At 37.1% G+C, this 19,611-nt stretch overlaps 2 protein-coding genes across 2 annotated transcripts in view; one reads left to right on the top strand and one right to left on the bottom strand.

Annotated features, from left to right (window-relative positions):
- Positions 1–19,611, bottom strand: part of LOC110379719 (putative inorganic phosphate cotransporter) — a 37,094-nt gene that overhangs the window by 8,123 nt on the left and 9,360 nt on the right. Inside the window, exon 2 of the mRNA XM_021339479.3 lies at positions 1,640–1,770. Coding sequence (XP_021195154.3) covers positions 1,640–1,770 — 131 coding nt within the window. The remainder of the gene's footprint in view (positions 1–1,639; positions 1,771–19,611) is intronic.
- Positions 10,112–14,093, top strand: LOC135117195 (uncharacterized). Its single transcript, XM_064035761.1, has 3 exons — positions 10,112–10,648; positions 12,118–12,198; positions 12,430–14,093. Exons 1-3 carry the CDS (start codon positions 10,578–10,580, stop codon positions 13,973–13,975), a joined length of 1,698 nt encoding a protein of 565 aa, XP_063891831.1. The 5' UTR covers positions 10,112–10,577; the 3' UTR covers positions 13,976–14,093.

Below are 19,611 nucleotides of genomic sequence, written 5' to 3'. Positions count from 1 at the left end.
ACGAGAGGAACATCACAAACAATTAACCTATTACACAGCGTAGACGCGAGGTTTTTGCGACAGTCGTACGTGCGTCATTAGTCGCGACGTGCCCCAAACGACTCGCCTTCGTGGAACGTTTTTGCGACAATACCACTAAAGTCTGCGGGATTTTTTGCTATTTGATGATAGCTTTGTAGGGCTGGCGCTTAGGGCGGATTCATGATAATCAGAAAGTTTAAGTTGGAATTATTATTTACCTTACCGCATAATTATTTTTTAAAATTATGAATCACTACTACTTTGACATTAATGTAAAACAGTAGTGTAACTGTGTATGGGAACAAAATAAGTAGAGCAACAGAGATTCCTTAGTACACCCCAAGTATTTTCATCGTACTTACTACTTATACATTAGCATTATATACCACATTATTCTCTACATTTCAAGCACCCGATTAAGAGCTTTACCTCTAAAGTAAAATCAACAAACCCTGATCAAGTTTAAAATGCTGAAAGCTAAGACGGGCGTCCCTAAGGTCTGCGATCTACGTTTAAAATAAAGAGTTGTAAAAAAGTCTTTGTCAGATAAAGGGGATTCAGGCAGACGCTCCGGAGATAATTCCCCGAAGTGTTTTGTTTCACGTCGTATAGATGGCGCTAATAGACGACGCTTAGGATTATGTGTTGAAGTCGTTGCTTTAAGTAGGACTTATAAAGTTTTATTTTCTGAAGCTCAAGACAAAACTGGGGGTAATTTGGAATTTTATTTTCAAAGATTCATTTTATTTTATCCTTGTAGTTTAAAATTGTGGCTTAAGGCAAATTCAGAAAGATTTTTAACCGACTTCCCAAAAAGGTATGTATGTACATCGATTACTCTGAGGTTTATGGACCGATTTACGTGATTCTTTTTTTGTTCGACTCGGAATAGCTGCCAGTTGGTCCCATAGTCATCAGGTCAGGATCTGATGATGGAAACCCTGAGAAATCGAGGGCAACCTTCGAAAGTTGTAGGCATACATAGGGTAAAAACTTGATACTCAGGTGTACGCCTAAAAGCACTATTCAACAGTGAAGATTTGGAGCTGATCTGATGATGGAAACCAGAGAGGGTCGAGGGAACTCGACAACTGAATATGTAAACTACCTCGTGTTTGGGCTTAAATTATTTGTATTGACAAGACCTTTGCAACAGTGAAGGTTTGAAGCTGACCTGATGATGGAGACCAGAGAAAGTCGAGGGAACTCGACAACTGAATATGTAAAATACCTCGTATTTGGACTTATATTCTTTGTATTGATGAGAACTTCCCACTTGTATGGATAGTGACAACTATACGTATCACTGAAAAGCTTTAAATAAAAAACTTTTTTACAAAAAAATTAAACCGACTTCCCAAAACACTAAAAAGCAAAAAAAAAACTATTTTTAGGTGCATCGGCTTAGAAGTCGGTGGCAAAATTAACTTAGTAACATCCATTAGACACCGAATTCTAGGCCGATGCACCTAAAAATAGTTTTCTTTTTGCTTTTTAGTGTTTTGGGAAGTCGGTTTAATACCGGATAGTTTTAAAACACCTCATTTACTTTCCTCTTATATTCTCTGTCTACGATAAACAAACACCATAACACCATGAACAAGTGGTGTGAACTCACCGGGTACCCGTAGCTGTTGTTGGACGTCATGGCGACGATGCCAACACTCATGGACACGCGCGTCGCGTACGACACCGTCGTCGCCAGGAACATGATCAGCGCCATCAGGTGACGCATGCCCAGCTTACTCTCTGTTAATGAAACGAAATAATTATTTATTATGTATGTAGAATTAAATCAAATCAAATCAAAAATCGTTTATTCAAACTTGGCTGCAAAACAGTAAGTACTTTTCGAACGACAGAAAACAAAAGACAGCCCCCAAAACGCCCACCCTTTACCACTAATATAATGCATTTCTAAGTAAAATCTCTTAAAACTATATCGAATGGAAGAGATTTAGATCTGAATCCTAGAGATTCAATTAGAAAATGGACCCGTCTATCAACCACGTATAACAAACTTAATGAAGGGTCGAACCCAATCCAATCCAGGCATTCGCTGAAAAGTGGTCCCACAAAAATGTATTTAAAACGCTATTGAATCGTCATCATGGAATCCTGTTTGCAAACCTGGGCCGCATAGGTTGACAGCATTGTCTCAGTACAGTTAAATACAGTCTATGTATTTACATGCTGGTACTCCATTACATAAATTAAAACTCCTGTCGTCCTGGAACGGGAATTCTATTAACTGCGTGTGTCTTGTGGCTCTGCTTGTCTTATACTTAATTTATCAACAATTTTTTTTTAAATGAATGTCCTAGTCGAGGTGCTTGAGTGTTGAGATATTTTTGTTTATGGCACCGTCATGGTCACCATTTTTACATACAGGTATTTCAGGATCAGTAACTGTTATCGATATATTTGATCAAAACTTAGTGCAAAAAAACGAACACACAACTAGTGTTACTAAAATTTCCCCATGTATGACTAGTGCAACCCTTTAGTTAGTATTTCACGGCTCGCTGGCTATGAACACCATGGTTACGTGACGCAGCAGGCTCGTCAGTGTACAGCGAACAACTGAACGTTTTGTATTGTGTCATAATGCACGCGCTTGGAACTTCTCACTGTCTCGTGAGATGCGACTCATGACTGTGGAGGTATGTGATTATGAGAATAATTTTAGTTTTAGTCTATATATTAGGTAAGATGAAAGTACATTACTAAGCTATTTTGTGGATTCAACGGAAGTCAGACAAAACGCCTACATTTGTATTTACTATTATAACGTCTGTAACAATAAAACAAAATAAGATACAACATGAAAAATAATGCGCACATATAACTCGCAAAGCATTACATTTCACAGGAGCATGCGCTGACAGACTCTGTTTATATCTAAAAACTCATTTTACAAATGTCGGCTCTAAAGAGGAGCGTGACGACTCCGCAGAGATAGCGCTAAGAAATAAACCCAGCTTTGAATTTATTAATTGTTCGGATAAAACGAGATTTCCTTTATAAATAACTGGGCTTCAAAACAACTTAAATTCTTAATAGACTGGATGCTGACGGATCTGACAATTAGATTTGGACCATCAATCAGAATTGATTAAGTTATAAATTAAATGAACAATTCAGTGAAACTGAAATTGCGAATATTAATGTAGCCGTTAGTGCTTCTCTTGGATTTAGAGGAAATATTTCATTTTGGATAAGAACTAAGTAAGCAATTAGGAGTGCTTTAATTTTTTCTCATTTATATCGGGTGTGTCGTTCATAATCACATTAAATTCTATCACATGTACTTCATGATATTCTATAGCGAATTGTAAAAAAAATAACATAATCCATTCAGTGGTTTAGCCACTGGAGTCATTTTTCGTTTTTATAATTTACAACATCATGTGGAAAGCAGAGATAAAGTTAGGAGTATCGAATGTTTTGATCAGTTGACAGCTGTCAGTTTTCAAGGGAGAATTTCAGCTGTTTGTAATGACTGACTTTTATATGGTGTTCTAATTTTCGCACATTTTTATTCTATTTACTTTGTTTGAAAAATGCATTTTTTATTTTTACGTATTTTTCTTTTTTCTTTGTGTTAATCGACATATATATATCAACCAGTATATTAACGCATTTCATTTAATGTGATTATGACATTTTTTGGTAAAGAAAATAATATGTTTTTATTAGAACCACCTACATTGAGGGATTGATAAAGTTCTCAAAATATCTTCGAGTAGGAACATTTACAGGTAGCATCACAGCGCGTCCATCAGTGCATTGTTTTGTTTCGACTGGCGGCCGAGCACCTGCGTTGTATCGACTCTCTCGCACTAAACCTGCATTACCTGCTGGTTTATTTTAGGTTTCAACACGAGGCTTAGAGGTAGTAGTTATTAGCTCACTTTTAAAAGCTCTTACCAAAGCCAGCATGCATTCTAGTTTATTTGATTTATTTACGTATCAATCACCTATTACAAAATCATCAAGATAAACATATTTGCCTGATCACAATTTCTCAAAATTAAATGGAATCACATTTTTTCAAATGTTAAGTTTGGCTTAACAACAATTAACATTTCAATCAAAACCGGACATAGTAGTGGAATTTGTAATAGTTAGTAAAACAACCAAATAGTATATGAAGCTGCATTTGCCAAAACCTTTATCCTAATCCGATGACAATGGCAGCGTGTGTAGCCGCGCTGCAGTAATACGCGACGCGCTCACCGCGTGCATGTGCGCGGCCAAATGTTGGTGTAACACTCAACAGATTATACGACTGATGAATGAGTTCGTAATGTGATACTATGTTTAGATTTGTTGGGATTACTATTTTAGGAATGACTCTTTGTCTAGTACTTGTTCATTTTTCATTAAAAGGTTAAATAGTTATCTGGTTCTGTTCAATGAGTGCAGCACATTGTAACGTTATACCAATCGATTGAACGTCTTATCAATATAAGAAAGAAAGTCACCGAAGCATTTCTTTCATAAAACTTTTCTACGATATTAGTCGGCCCTACGTCTGGAATAAACCCAATAAGTCCACACACTCTCGAAGAAATAACACTAATATAATACTTTCAGCGTGGCCTAGCTCCGGGGCGAACTGAGCGTAAAATCATATTTCTCTTAATACAATCTTTAACAAAAGGTAAGAGAGTTCATTTGTATGCCGCGTCTTGAGGGAGCTCAGCGGCCACTACTGCGTGTCGAATATTTAAATAAAAACTTCTTGAGAAAATTGTTCAACAGCTGCGAATGCAATTTTATTTTCTTGTTCTTGTTTTAAACATTCCGCATTAAAGAGAAAAGTCGTGCGAACAATGTCGACTTTACGTCTCTTTGCACTTTAATATTGTCAACTATTTTTGCAGTTGCATATTAAGTTTCTTGGTCAGAAGTTGGTTACGACTTTTAATTTTCATACAATGAGAGTTTCTTTGATAAGTTGCAGTGCGGTATTAAATACCTCTTGGGTCGTAACAGAATTCTCGCAAAGGCAAATAAACACTGAGGTGGTAGGTAGTGTAAATAAAGGTTGTTCTCCAGTGGTATTTTCTACTGGTTTACCTTGTATCTAATGGTTTTAATGGTATCCTTACATATCAAAGCGAATGAAAAAATAATTCAAGGAATTGACCACCATTGTACAGAGTTCAGTCAATGGAACTGCGTGTGACACTGCTAGTCTACAGGTGTGTGATGCACGTTTGATTAGAACAAGTAATGACGCTGGTACAGACGTGACCGGCGGCTTAAACGTGAAATTATATTATTTTGTGCAGTGCCCTGAACGCACAATGGCTAATTATTAGCTGGTTATAGCTATTCGAACACATCAATGGGTCATTATTTAATTGTATTCGGATTGACAGGTTGTGGTTATTTGAAGGTATCGGAAATATTTGACCACCACTTTGATATCGAAGTAGATTACTTGTTACTTGGGAATAGTTTATGAAAAGCAGCGCAAGATTAACTGCACTTAAACAAAAAATTACGACTGTAAAAGCAGCAGCAGCTTCAAACTAAACTTTTCTAGTCTTAATATATTACCATTATTCGATATAAATCCCCGCAGCAGAGGGTTGCATTTTACAACGCTTGGAGAAAATGTATTTGTTTGAAGAGCTTGCTAAGAGCTGGCCATCTTTTACGCTAGTTTCTTACATGGTGCTGTACATTGGTAGCGAGATATGGCGTCACATCATTTGTAGGAACTTTATCTTACGATAGCATTTGTTTTAATGGCACGCGAGAACAGTCAGTAGTCAGATTCATACTTTCTTGGTACAGGTTTATCAATAAACATTTAGATTTGAACTCTTTATTAATTCACACGTTTGGAAAAAGTAAAGCAAAAAACTTTTATAAATACATTCCCGTTAAATAAAAGTAGACATTAATAACACCTCGTTTTACTTAAACGAGATTAAAACATACTTTGGCGCTCGTCCAGAGTAGTTTTTCGTAGGAAACATAAAAATACAATTTATAAGAGACATTGTGTGTTCCTCATTACTTATAGCCCATTTCAGTTTAGTGAGTATTTACCTTTTTTGCTAAAAATACTAAGGGCAGCCCCAAATTTGTTATTGATGGACATATGGATTGGTTCCCATTTGTCTCCGACTTCATTACAGCACAAATGGGATCCAAATAAATTGTTTTTCCTCATTGTTTATCTAAATACAAAATGTTGGAGCAGAAAATAAGAAAACTCATCCAGATAATGTTGTGAGGTTTAGTAACATTCTAGCGAGTCACTATTCCTGTAAATAATAATATTGGTATTTCTGTAAGAGGCTTTACAGTACCGAAAATGCTTTACATTCTTTCTTTATTTTCTTTTTATCAAACATTAGGATTTAACTTAGTCTTTTAAAACAGGCTTGTTTCCAAGTTACAGGTACAACTTACTCCACAGATGATGGAGTCGGAGTGAAAGCTGAGCGAACAAAGCGAAGAGGCCACGAGGGTCGGACACTCCACAGCGAGGGCTCCGATGAATGTGGCGAGGCAATTAGCAGTCAATAGCTGAGCCGGGGCAGTGCCGGGGCAGTGCGCGGCCTATACACTGCTCAACGTGAACTGTTCACTTGTAGCAACACGTGATATATATTGCTATGTTCAAATTTCAGCTCTTGTGTTGAGAGAAATAGTTGCTAACAAAATAGTAACGTGCACAACATATTATAGTTTCTATTTTATGAAGCGCAGTAGTTTTACAAGTTTTCAATAAATGAGGCCCCTAGAGCACATTATTTATTTTCCAACAAAATGCCCATTTCGTATTGATATAATTTGACCTTGTTGGTACGGTAGACCGCACATCAGTGGTAACTGTCATGCACCTTAACTCAATAGTAATAAGTACGATTTTCCTATAAAACTGTTACCACTGATCTGAAGTTGACTGTACACGAAGCACCTCAAAACTCAATTTGGTGTGTAGGTAGATTCTGTTAATTGGTACTTTACTTCAAAGACCACCAATGTTAATTATATTTGATTCCTAGGCAATAACAATTTCTTATAATTTGCAGATAGCAGGCTTCTATAATAAAGATGGAACCTAATTATGATTAGACGCCTAGAAAAATCATCTCATAATTAGAAATGGTCTGAATGTATGAATACAGAAAATCCTCTCATAAGCCAGAGATTAGTTAAAAGGTGCCCTTTGATCTAGATTCATAAAGTGCGAGTGTGTGTTCATTGTGTAGAAATATAAATGTTAGTAGGATAATGAAGGTTAGAGTCGACTTGACATGAAAGCGAAAGATAAACTTAAAAAGATATGTTCTTTTGAGTGCGGCGGACATTGAAACAGGGCTAGCGTTATCTGAGCACTTGACAGGGAGGACATCAGTCAAGTGCACGCTCTTCATTATGTGGGGCTAGCGAGTGCTACTGTACCTAACGCGAGTTGGTTCATTAATGCGTAGAAAGAATAAGTTTCTATTCACATTATAATAGCTATTAGGTATAGACGGCCAAAATACTCATTTTGTATTTCTTAAACTAACGCCTCTGCTAAGAGCCTCCAGCAAAATAACAAGAAATAGAACGATAGTCTTATGTTTATGCACTATTTACTTTGTACTTATACAATTTCTAAACAGGAATTTTCAGTGTTCCTTTAAATATCCTAACGAGATAGTACCTGTAACGTGTAGTTAAGTGCAATTTAGCAACTAGTTGGTCCCAAGATTATCGTGCTGACTATCTGTACACGTCGCCCCGGGAGGGTAGTTTGAACTTTGTGCTCCCGATTATGCAGTCTTTGTGCTAAGCATGGAGGATTATATTCGAACTCATTTGCTATTCCGCGCTTCCCTAAACTTTTAAGCGTTTTATTTATGCTCGTTTCTTAACGTTTTAAGTTGTATTGTTTAAGTTGCGTTTTGGCTTAGCTTTTAATTGTTATTGCTGCAGTCTTATAAGCTTTATTAATTTTATTCATGCTTAGTTAAATTAAGTGTACCGCATGTTAGATTTACAGACACAATAAACAGTGGTATAATTCTAGTCTTTTTAATCAAGTTTTAAACCAAATTATACAAAGTGTAAATTAGTAGAAAATGCAACCGTAACTCACGGTAATAAGGACGTAACTAAATGCATGTTGGAGGTTTGTAATTGATTAAAACCAGTTGCAATTGAAAGGCGGTAGGAATAAAATGATAAGGAATTTAAAACTAAAATTGTCAATAACCTTTGCTTGCTGTCACTCGACCTTGCTAGTAATAGTTGATAGTTGGCGAGCCAGTTGCTGGCGCCAGTGAACTTGAATGCGAAATGCTTTTGCAAGTTCTATCGTTGTACATTATCGTGCCAAATAACTTTTGCGTTCAAAAGTTAGTGCCTTGCAGCGCTTTCACACTAGCGGTTTTTCCGGGTCACACCATTCATACTGTGTGCAATTTCAATCAAAAGACACTATAAGTATTTTTGGAACGTATTTATTTTCAGGTTTTATTATATGAAGGTCACCATTTTAATCAATTATACGGTTCGCAAACGTATTAATCAAACGCCAATTTTATTTTAAACCTAATTATACAGGAAATACATTTCACACAAAAATCCATATGATATAATTTTGTTGTCAACAAAAGATCGTAAGTGATGAAAAAGTCGAGTACAGTGCGCGCACAATAATACACAGGCATACTGGGCGCACTGTAATTGGTTCCGCATGGCATCACACACATTATATTATTATTTCATGCACAGAAAACTGCTCCTCATTGTACATGATGTGTCAGAAGTGTATGTTTGTATGTATTTGTATAATGGTGCAACTGACGCGAAGCTGACTCAGGTGTCGTTAAAATATAATTAGTTATGTCACCTTGCGGAATTTATTTAGTGCTTTAATGATTTAATTATAATACATAGACATGGATGCAGGGGTGCAGGTAAATTGTGGTGTCATTATCTCTATATCAAATCACACCTTAATCAGTTCAGCTGTTTTTTTCATCCGTAAATAATAGGTGTAATGAAGTGTAAGTAGTGAGTTACGGATGGTTTCGCGACTGTCATGGTACCAAAATAGGATTTCAAGGTTTCATTCGTAGCAAGAACTAAGCAGCACACGAGACCTTCGTAAGCAATTGAAAGAAAGTAAAAAACAGGGCATCTGTTAAGTGTTACAGTAGCAGGTACAACATGCGCGAGTGCACTCGAAGTGCAGCGCAATGCACTCGAGTGGCGAGTTGAATGGGAGCCTTATCTTGTAGCAGAGTGTTTGTATGTAAACATACACGTGAGCACGGTGAAATGTAGCCATTAATACATGCTGTTAAAGTCATACAATTACAGTGACTTTTGACGCTTCTCGCGACCAAAAGGCTGGCTATTACCTCGGACAAAGGATCAGCATGGCCATCCAACGAGGTAATGCCAGCCTCTTGGGTACGCTCCCAGTTGACAGCGATGGGGATGCATTTTTTGACACCTTTTAGATATAGTGTATATATATTATATTTTTTTTTATTGTTCTACTAGGATAGTTTTTTTTTGTGTTGTAAATATCAATGTATATAACTATGTAAATAAAACCAATGTGAATGAAAAAAAAAATTACAGTGACTTATATTGATTTTAGTAGATAAGAATCTAAATAAAAGGGGCATGTTCTCATATTCGGCTTATTATTTCGATTTTACACGCATTGTTTTAGAAAGTATAATCAACTCAAAACTACCGAACTAAGAGCGTTTCATTTTATACATAAGGCGTCAATATAATCGCCTGATATCTTATAAATATTATAGATACTATGTATCCTAGAACTAAAAGTTTAAAATTTTGGATTCGAACCAACAAAACTTCCGAGTTAGTCCACTAACGTGGCCAGACCGCATTATTCCAAATCAGTAGCGCCTAGGCGGACTCAGGAAGTCGGTCTAGTTGTCAATGTTACACTCAGACGCTTGAAACAGCTGACGCCCTACTGCGTTGTCTGTTTACATTAGTCAATAGATATACATAGTTAGATTTATACAGGCTTAAACTTTCATACATAATTCAAATAAAATAATGTTAAATTACATCAGATTTAAGGGCCCCTTCTTCGAAATTTACGTTTCTAGATCGAGTTGTTTTCAGAGAAATCACCATATTTAAATCCGCAAAAAAATATATAGTATAGATACATCTTTGATGTAGTGACTTTTTTTGTTAAAAACACATTATTTAACATTTCACTCGATAAAAAAAAAAGCTGAAGTAAAGTCGATTTTGAAAGTATTTTAAGTTTTATGAGACTTGGGAGAACGCAACTTTTATGAAAATTTTACATTTCATTTACTAATCGGGTTTGACAGGGATATTATTAGATAAATTTGTAATATGGCAAATTATTTTTTTAATATAAAATAAATACGTGAAAACGGCACGCGCGCGTCGCGCGCACCGCGCCAGTGTCCTGCCGGACGTCGTCAAGGGAGGACCTATGCAACTTTTGCTCGCGACCACAAATTATCGATGCCGCGCGCGTAAATAAACGTGTTGTATTATAAGTAATTAAAATGGCGAATAGAAAGAACAAAATTAAGAAAAAAAGGGTATCTGAAGTGAAGAAAATCCGAAAATGTATTGCGTAAGTACTTATTCCATAAATACGTCACAATATACCTAATTACTTCTCTACACAGACCAGTGAAGTCAGTATGACTAGAATTTTAAATCTATAATGGAAACATTCTTATACCTTTACAAAGTGCAGTTTTGCATCCTGGTCAAATTCAAGGAGGTGTAAGTAGGTACTTAGGTATGTTGTGTTTTGTTTTTATTATTACATTCTTTTATTATGTTTATGAAGATTTGAAAGAAATTGAACATGGCTATCGGTCACTACTTGTACTTACTAGGTAAGTACCCTGAGCACGGTTTATGGTCGCGCGGCACAAAATAAATAGGTACAGAAGTCAATCTACATACAAAGCGCGTTCGAGACACGCAGACATAGGTGTCTATGTGTGCGTGTTCACAGACGCGCTGTCTCAAAACGACTCAAAACAGTGCGAGCGCGGCTGCCATTATTTTACTCTTTGGCGGCTGCCGCTTGAGACACGAGACACGCGGGTCACACACAAGGTAGATAAATGTACACGCGTTGTGATACCTAACTGTAATTTGATTGTAATATTTTTAATTTTAATCACAAAAGAAAAAGTAATAATTGAGCAACAAAAAAAGTCGTATTATAATTGTTCAGTGGACGGTTTTACAACAATAAACAGTGAACTGTCGTTTTTTAGCCTGCCGGTTGATTCAGAAAGGTACCTTTAGTATGTACCTACTTATTTTGTCATATTTCGTTTTTTCGTTTAATAAACGCAGTAGGTACAATTAGGTGGGTAGGTAAGCGCCGTAATAAGTTTTTCTAGTGTCGACCCAGGAAAACCTACCTACCTACCCTCAAAGATTATTACTAATAGGAGTTGACATTTTTTGTGATCATGGCGAGAGTATGTTGTAAGGTAGACGAAATATTTTCTGTGACTAATTTGTAATTAAAAATAATCCATTACATACCTACGGTGATTCTGTTTATTAGGTAATTTCGTATTATTCTGAAATACTGTCAAAACATTTTAAAACAGAAGTTTTTTATACACCGTGACTTTTTAGTCGTCTTACAACGTCAGCCCACGTATGTATCCAATCCATGTATCCAAAGAGTAGTACGTTAATAATAAAAAATAGGTATGTATTTATGAGATCTGAATAATTTAAATAAAAAAAAATTACGCATGACGGTCCAAAGCTTGTATCAATGAAGCGGCGCCGGCGACGGCGCGCGTCTCGGCTCCATTGATACAAGGCTCGGACCGCGCTCGCAACGGGGTGTGTTTGTGACTATATGAGTCATAACAATGAACAATATTTTTATTTTTAAATTATTCTAATAATATAATAAAAATATTTTTTTTTTTTATGAACGTGTTCTACTCATTGGAAACATGAAGTTATTATTTTTTATTATTATATTAATTCAATTATATTTTATTAAATTAGTGTTTGTTAATTTCATTTTTTTGAAAATATGTAATGATTCCATTCCAGTGCTCTGAGACCACGTACCGAAAAAGGTACTTTGATGTCCAAAACAAGTACCGATGGGCACTCTAAAGAAGGACAGGATGCGTAAGTACATTATATACATATTACATAATATACTATGGCGGAGCAGTGTTATCCATCCGCTACAAGTTTGACGTTATCTCCCGTCGCGCTTTAGTTTTCCTACTTATCACATGTTTTATGTATCCTATTATGGGATGTAACATGGCAGTAAATGATTTTTTGTTCAACTTTATTTCAGTGACTTTGAAACCAAATCCGTTTCATTACGTTAATGACATTCCATTGTTGCAGAAAAACTAGGGATGACGAAGATAATTCCATGATTGTTGAAACTGAAAACCATGAAGACAAACTTCAAAAGACAACTGGAAAAGACAAAGATGATTCCATTATTGTTGAAACTGAAAATCAAGAAGAGGAAGATGATTACTATACCGTTGAACCTGAAATTCAAGAAGACCAGTTCCAAACAGTGACAGGACGACGCGTTATTGATATCAATTATTTATTTAGTCAATTACAAGAAAAAGCACGTCACAACAACTTGTTCGACTGCAAACAGGAAAATTTTCAGCTAATCAGTGAAAAAAGAATTGGCTTAATTTCAGTATTTAAATTTGAATGTAATATTTGTAAACAACTTTGCTTTATAAATTCCGAAAAGACTGAGTCAAAAGTTAATGTAAATATCGCAGCCACCACTGGCATGGTAGCAACAGGGATTGGCTACTCACAATTCGAAGAGCTTTTTTCTGCAATGAACATTCCCGTATTTTCTACAAATTATTACAATCAACTCCAGGATAAAGTGTACGAATGTTGTGAAAAAACAGCAGCCGCATCGATGCAAGATGCCGCAGAAGAAGAAAAGAAATTGGCTATCGCAGAAGGTCGCACCAAAAATGGCATACCAGTAATTGATGTTTACGTGGATGCTTCTTGGTGTGCAAGATCGTATGGATCGAATTATAAAGCTGCATCTGGAACTGCAGCAATTATCGGTAGAAGGACCGGTAAAATAATTTTTCTGGCTGTAAAAAATAAATACTGCCTCGTGTGCGCCCGCGCAGAGAACAAAAATGTCGCTCCTAACGAGCACAAATGTTTTAAAAATTTCCATGGTTCGTCATGTTCAATGGAGGGCCAGATAATTGCAGAGGGTTTCAAACTTTCCATTTCCATGTATGGAATAATTTACAAAAGAATGATTGCAGACGGAGACGCCTCGACATACGCAAAAGTACTAAAAGAAAATCCATATAAAGACCAAAATATTACAGTAGAGAAAATTGAGTGCAGAAATCACATATTGAGAAATTTATGCAAAAAATTACGTAGTCTAGTTTCAGAAACAAAATACCTTTTAGCTCATCGAAAAACTTTGACAGATGTGAAAATTATGTCAATGAGGAAAGCAATAGTAAGGTCAGTTATACACCATAATAAAAATCTTAAGGACGATGCTGTAACTATCCTTCACAGTGATATAATCAATTCTGTAGCGCATGCATACGGCGATCACAGGATGTGTCAGGATTATAACTGTGACAAAGAAAAACTGTATAGCGACGGACTGAAAACCATTCGAAATTCAACATTTCTGTTCCGGATAAATTCGATTATTTCTAATGTGGCAGTAAAATCACGAAGTTTAATAGAGAACGTTATAGTTCGGCCGTTCAGAGAATGCGTTCCTGACACCTATCAGTTAGTCAGGACTAGTGATGGGCACAACATAACACTGAGTTCGTTACCGTTCCCCCAAAATAAACCGCCGCATTATTTTAAGATTATTTTCGTTTTAAATTGGCGGAATCATTTAAAATTTATATTTTAGTTATTTAAGTGGAAACCAAAAAAAGGTAATATTCATATAATAAAATCGTTTTATTTATTCTTTGTTACAAAGTTACAATCTGTATTTCTATGCAATAAAGTAAGTACATTGAATTGAATGTGCGTACAGAATGTTAATCAGACTCCGATTCGCTTGAGGAGGTGGTGTCTTCATCATCATCTTCGCCTACGTGTATATTACGTGTATATTAGGTATTATCAATAACAGAATCAATCCTGATATCTCGGTCAAAATCTTCCAAAATCAGGTTTTTAGAGCTCTACCTCACTGGGACGCCATGGCGACGTCGCCAGCGGCACAGGTCTGGCTACTTCTGGCATCCAAATGTCGCCAAGTCGAGTGGCCATGGCGTCTCGACAGTCAATTGTTTACTTCGTCGCTCAAGAAATTGCAAGCTGACTGGCGACCACATTGGCGACTGTTTGAGGGAGGTGCGCTTTACCGTGTACATTATAGTGGCTACTGTGGCCACGTCGCCAAGTTGCCATGGTAGCCAGAAGCCACATAGGGAACTGTAGCTCGTGGCCACGCCTCCAATTTGGCGACGTTACCAAACCGTCGCCAAGTGAGTTAGGTTCCATACATTTCAATACTAACTGCTTGGATACGTAGCCGGCGACGTCGCCATTGGCGTCCTAATGAGGCAGGGCACTAGTCTTAGCGCACGAAACGACAACAAATGACGACTATTTAGCGTCACAAAATGACGGCCCATGATGCCATTTGGGGTTACCATTTTCAACCTAAATATAAAAATGCTACTTTCTTTCGCGCGTTCAGTTTGATCATAGTTTTAGTTTTATATTTTATAAAAGTTATCCTATAGTCCATTATTTTCAAATTCTTAAAAAGAAAAACAAAACGTATTATTTTATATTATAAGTATAACTGTATAAGAACCATCAACCAGAACAGATTACGATACTTGCCTGTTATTTTTATCACAGCACTACAAATATAAAGCGCTGACATAACATTGTAATAGCGCAGTATAGATTTAGAAAAATATTGTTTACCAAGTTATTTGACACTCAATTTGGCACAAAATTACAACATTCATTGATTATTATTGATATAATTATGTTGTTTTAATGCTCAACAATTGTTAAAACGATAAACAACCAGCAAAAATATTTTTATCGTACTGCAACGCCATTACAAAGTTACGTCGTCAGTTCAATCGCGATGTGTCAGAAACGCATTCTCTGAGCGGCCGAACTATAATACAAATCTTGTCGAATGTTTCAACAATGTCATTGCGAAGTTTATAGGAGGAAAGCGAATTAATTTTGCCTTGAAACGAGGCTATCAAGCACGATGTAATGCTGCGGTGGTAAAATTTAACGAAAAGTCAGCAATATCGTTTATAAAAAACACATTAAGAAATACAAATCGACCAGAAGAGGGATTAGCTGAAGTTGTGGAAAGGAAAAGAGAAGAAGCCCAGAAAAGAAAAAACAACTCGGAACGTCCAGCTAAAAGGAAAATCAGGAAATTGGCAGACACGAAACCAAAACAAAATGACTATGGCCCCGCTAGTTTAGACCCAGATATGTCCCTGTCTGAACTAGAAGTAGCTAAAAAAGAATTTCTAAAAAACTTAGAAATTCTTACTGCTGACAAGGATGCGATTGAGCGCACTACAATATTACAACGAGACAGTAGCGAATGGCTAGAAATTCGAAAAAATCTTATTACTGCCTCCAATTTCGGTCCTATTTGCAAAAGGCAAGTATCAAAAGATACCGCACCATTAGTAAAAAATATTTTATATAAAACAAATTTAGGCCGTGTTGCATCCATTGCTTACGGTATTGAAAATGAGCAGCAAGCATTGCTCAAGATACAACAACAAGAAAACGTATCTATTGAGCCCTGTGGTCTGTTTATAGATACAGAATTCCCATTCATTGGTGCTACGCCAGATGGGCTCATTGGAAAGGACATTCTGGTGGAAGTCAAATGTCCTTTTTCAGCATTAAAAATTGGCTTAAAAAAAGCCATAGAAGAAAACAAAGTACAAATATTAAAATTTAATAAAAAAACGCGCACTACGTCAATTAATACAAATAGTAATTGGTTTTACCAAATTCAGGGACAGTTGCATGTGGCAAGACGACGGCAATGTCTACTCGGAATTTGGGCCGGAGAAAAAGAGCCAGTCCACATAGAAATGATTAAAAGAGATGACTTATTTTGGAAATCTAAAATGGAGTCCAAAATAATACGATTTTACCATAAATGCCTACTTCCTGAAATAGTGAACCCCAGACATACGCGTGGTATGAGCATAAGAAGCCTGACCCTTGAAGACAACATATCATCCGAAAATAAGGAAAATGAGGAATCGCAAGACAATCCTGATTTGCTATCAGGTCCTAGTTCCCAACTCGGAGGGGAGTGCCATGAGAATTGTGGCTTTGACCCTCTTAGAGGAGACTCGCGCCTAGCATTGAGGAATGTCTCGGTCGATGAAATTGAACCTGGACCTAGCACACGACCACTAAATTTTTGTGAATTTTAATTTTTATACCTCATCATCCTCCGAGCCTTTTCCCAATCATGTTGGGGTCGGCTTCCAGTCTAACCGGATTCAGCTGAGTACCAGTGCTTTACAAGAAGCGACTGCCTATCTGACCTCCTCAACCCAGTTACCCGGGCAACCCGATACCCTTTGGTTAGACTGGTGTCAGACTTACTGGCTTCTGACTACCCGTAACGACTGCCAAGGATGTTCAATGACAGCCGGGACCTACAGTTTAACGTGCCATCCGAAACACAGCCAATGGTGTCTAAGATATACTTAGAAAGTACATACAAACTTAGAAAAGTTGCATTGGTACTTGCCTGACCTGGGATCGAACCCGCGCCCTCATACTTGAGAGGTTGGTCCTTTACCCACTAGGCCACCACGACTTTTAATTTTTATACCTCATCCTCATCCTCCGAGCCTTTTCCCAATCATGTTGGGGTCAGCTTCCAGTCTAACCGGATTCAGCTGAGTACCAGTGCTTTACAAGAAGCGACTGCCTATCTGACCTCCTCAACCCAGTTACCCGGGTAACCCGATACCCCTGGCTAGACTGGTGTCAGACTTATTGGCTTCTGACTACCCGTAACGACTGCCAAGGATGTTCAATGACAGCCGGGACCTATAGTTTAACGTGCCATCCGAATCACAGCCAATGATGTCTAAGATATACTTAGAAAGTACATACAAACTTAGAAAAGTTGCATTGGTACTTGCCTGACCTGGGATCGAACCCGCGCCCTCGTACTTGAGAGATTGGTCCTTTACCCACTAGGCCACCACGACTTTTTACTAATTAATTACTTTTTACTTTTAATTTTTATACCTATACACTTTATTTTTTTATTTTATTATATTACAATTAATCATATTAGTCTTTCATTATATTACCCACCAAATCTTCTACAACCATTCTTCAAGTTCTACAGAATGATCATCGCCTGCTTTTTCATTCACGAGACTGTTATATCAGAATACCGTGGCCGTTCGAACAACCCGCAGGAGCGACAGAACTCATTTGATGATTTTACCAAGCAGTAATAAAAAACTTAAAAAAATAAAATAAAACCGATTCCCAAAAACACTGAAAAGCAAAAAAAAACTATTCTTAGGTGCATCGGTTTTTGGTTTTTCAGTGACAAGCATAGTTGTCACTATCCGCATTTGTGGAAAGTTCTCATCAATACGAATAATATAAGCCCAAACACGAGGTACCTAGTTTACATATTCAGTTGTCGAGTTCCCTCGACCTTCTCCGGTCTCCATCATCAGGTCAGCTCCAAACCTTCACAGTTGCAAAGTTATCGTCAATACAAATAATATAAGCCCAAACACGAGGTAGTTTACATATTCAGTTGTCGAGTTCCCTCGACCTTCTCTCGTCTCCATCATCAGCTCAGCTCCAAACCTTCATTGTTGCATAGTGTTATCAGACATACACCTCATTGTCAAGTTTTTAACCTATGCACGCCTACAATTTTCGAAAGTTGCCCTCAATTTCTCAGGGTTTTCATCATCAGATCCTGATCTGGTGATTATGGGACCATCTGGAAGGTGTACCCTATCAAACAAAAAAAAATTTTGCAAATCGGTCCAGGCGTCTTCGAGTAATCGGTGAACATATATGTAAAAAAAAAAGATCCCGACGAATTGAGAACCTCCTCTTTTTGGGAAGTCGGTTAAAAAAAATCATAGGTACATTTATAACAATATACCTAAGTGTATTAGTGTTTACAGTCAACAGTGGAGTGGACAGCACATCAAGCTACACGTTTTTGTTGCAAACAAACTATTGTTACCAGCACACCAATTATATTTGAACTACTGATTTATTTATCTATACTGTGGCGTGCTCGCCCGCCGCCATAGGTCACCAGAGTTCATATCGCGACGGCTCCTGTGCAACGCGGACGCAAGCCGTCTCGGTGCGTAAAATGCCTAAACTTTCGGAATAAGGGGCCCTTAAGACAACACAAAATATATCTATGTGCCATTATTTAAAAAACATAGGTTCATACTTAGGCATTGGAAACCTGTAATAGCATAAAAAATAAACAAACAAACGTAAGCATGTAACTATGAGTACAGTTAGGATCCCTATTAGTACAACCTGCACCGGTCGGCCTTCCGTCGCGTGCGCGGTCGCGCGACACTGTACTTGCGCGAGCGCACGCGCACGCATTCTACACTTCTTTATATAAAGAAATAGGCATACTTTAGGCTTCTACATTTACTTTTATTTTTATGAAACTAGGAGTTTAAAATCAACGACTGAATCCATTTTTTCGATTTTATAGAGCTTACCTATAATTGAAAAAATAAAAAATCTGTCGACAGGCTATCAAAAAAGAAAACATAACATCTCCCACAATTTCTCTCCCGGTAATAATAAATATTAACGAGTGTTTACAATATTAATTAATCACGTTAACTGATTTAAACTGGTATTTCTGAAGAGCTACTTCAATAACCCCTCAACATGAGTAGTGACTTTGTCCTATATTTAATTTTGTTATTAGCTCTGATATGACACTGATCTATCTTCAGTGTCGCTATCATTTCTTCACCAATTTCATCATAATAATAAATGCCATTTTTATCCGCTTCTAACTGGTTGGATGCGGATATGGGCGCATTAAACTGGAAAAGCGCGGCGACACAATAGCCCACCTTTTTTCGCATTTTCATTTGTTACAGTGGACGATGATGAATGATGTTCGTTTTGTTTGGAAAGGCGCCTTGATAAATACATTTTTGTTTGGTTTGCCCCGGCCTAAGGGCTCACTGTAACCCGGGTATCGTGGTCACCAGCCGGGGGCAACGCTGGCATTAATCTCAGACCCCAAAAATATTATGTTACGATTTTGAAAAACAGGAAGTGTCTTATAACAATATGCACTTACGTTTTTTTTAAGGGCGACGCAATGACAATTTTCCCTAGGGTGTATTACATATTGGCCGTAAATATCAACCTCACTACGTAGGAGTATTCATGTGGACTCTAGAAATTAATTGATTCTTTAGAATCATTGATAGGTATTCCCTAACAATTAAAACTTTTTATAAAATCCGTGAGTGAAGCTTG

Source organism: Helicoverpa armigera, chromosome 8 (genome assembly GCF_030705265.1).
Source record: "Helicoverpa armigera isolate CAAS_96S chromosome 8, ASM3070526v1, whole genome shotgun sequence".
Classification (NCBI taxonomy): Eukaryota; Metazoa; Arthropoda; class Insecta; order Lepidoptera; family Noctuidae; genus Helicoverpa; species Helicoverpa armigera.
The sequence above is the reverse complement of the archived record's forward strand: the minus strand, read 5'-3'. Positions and strand labels throughout refer to the sequence as shown.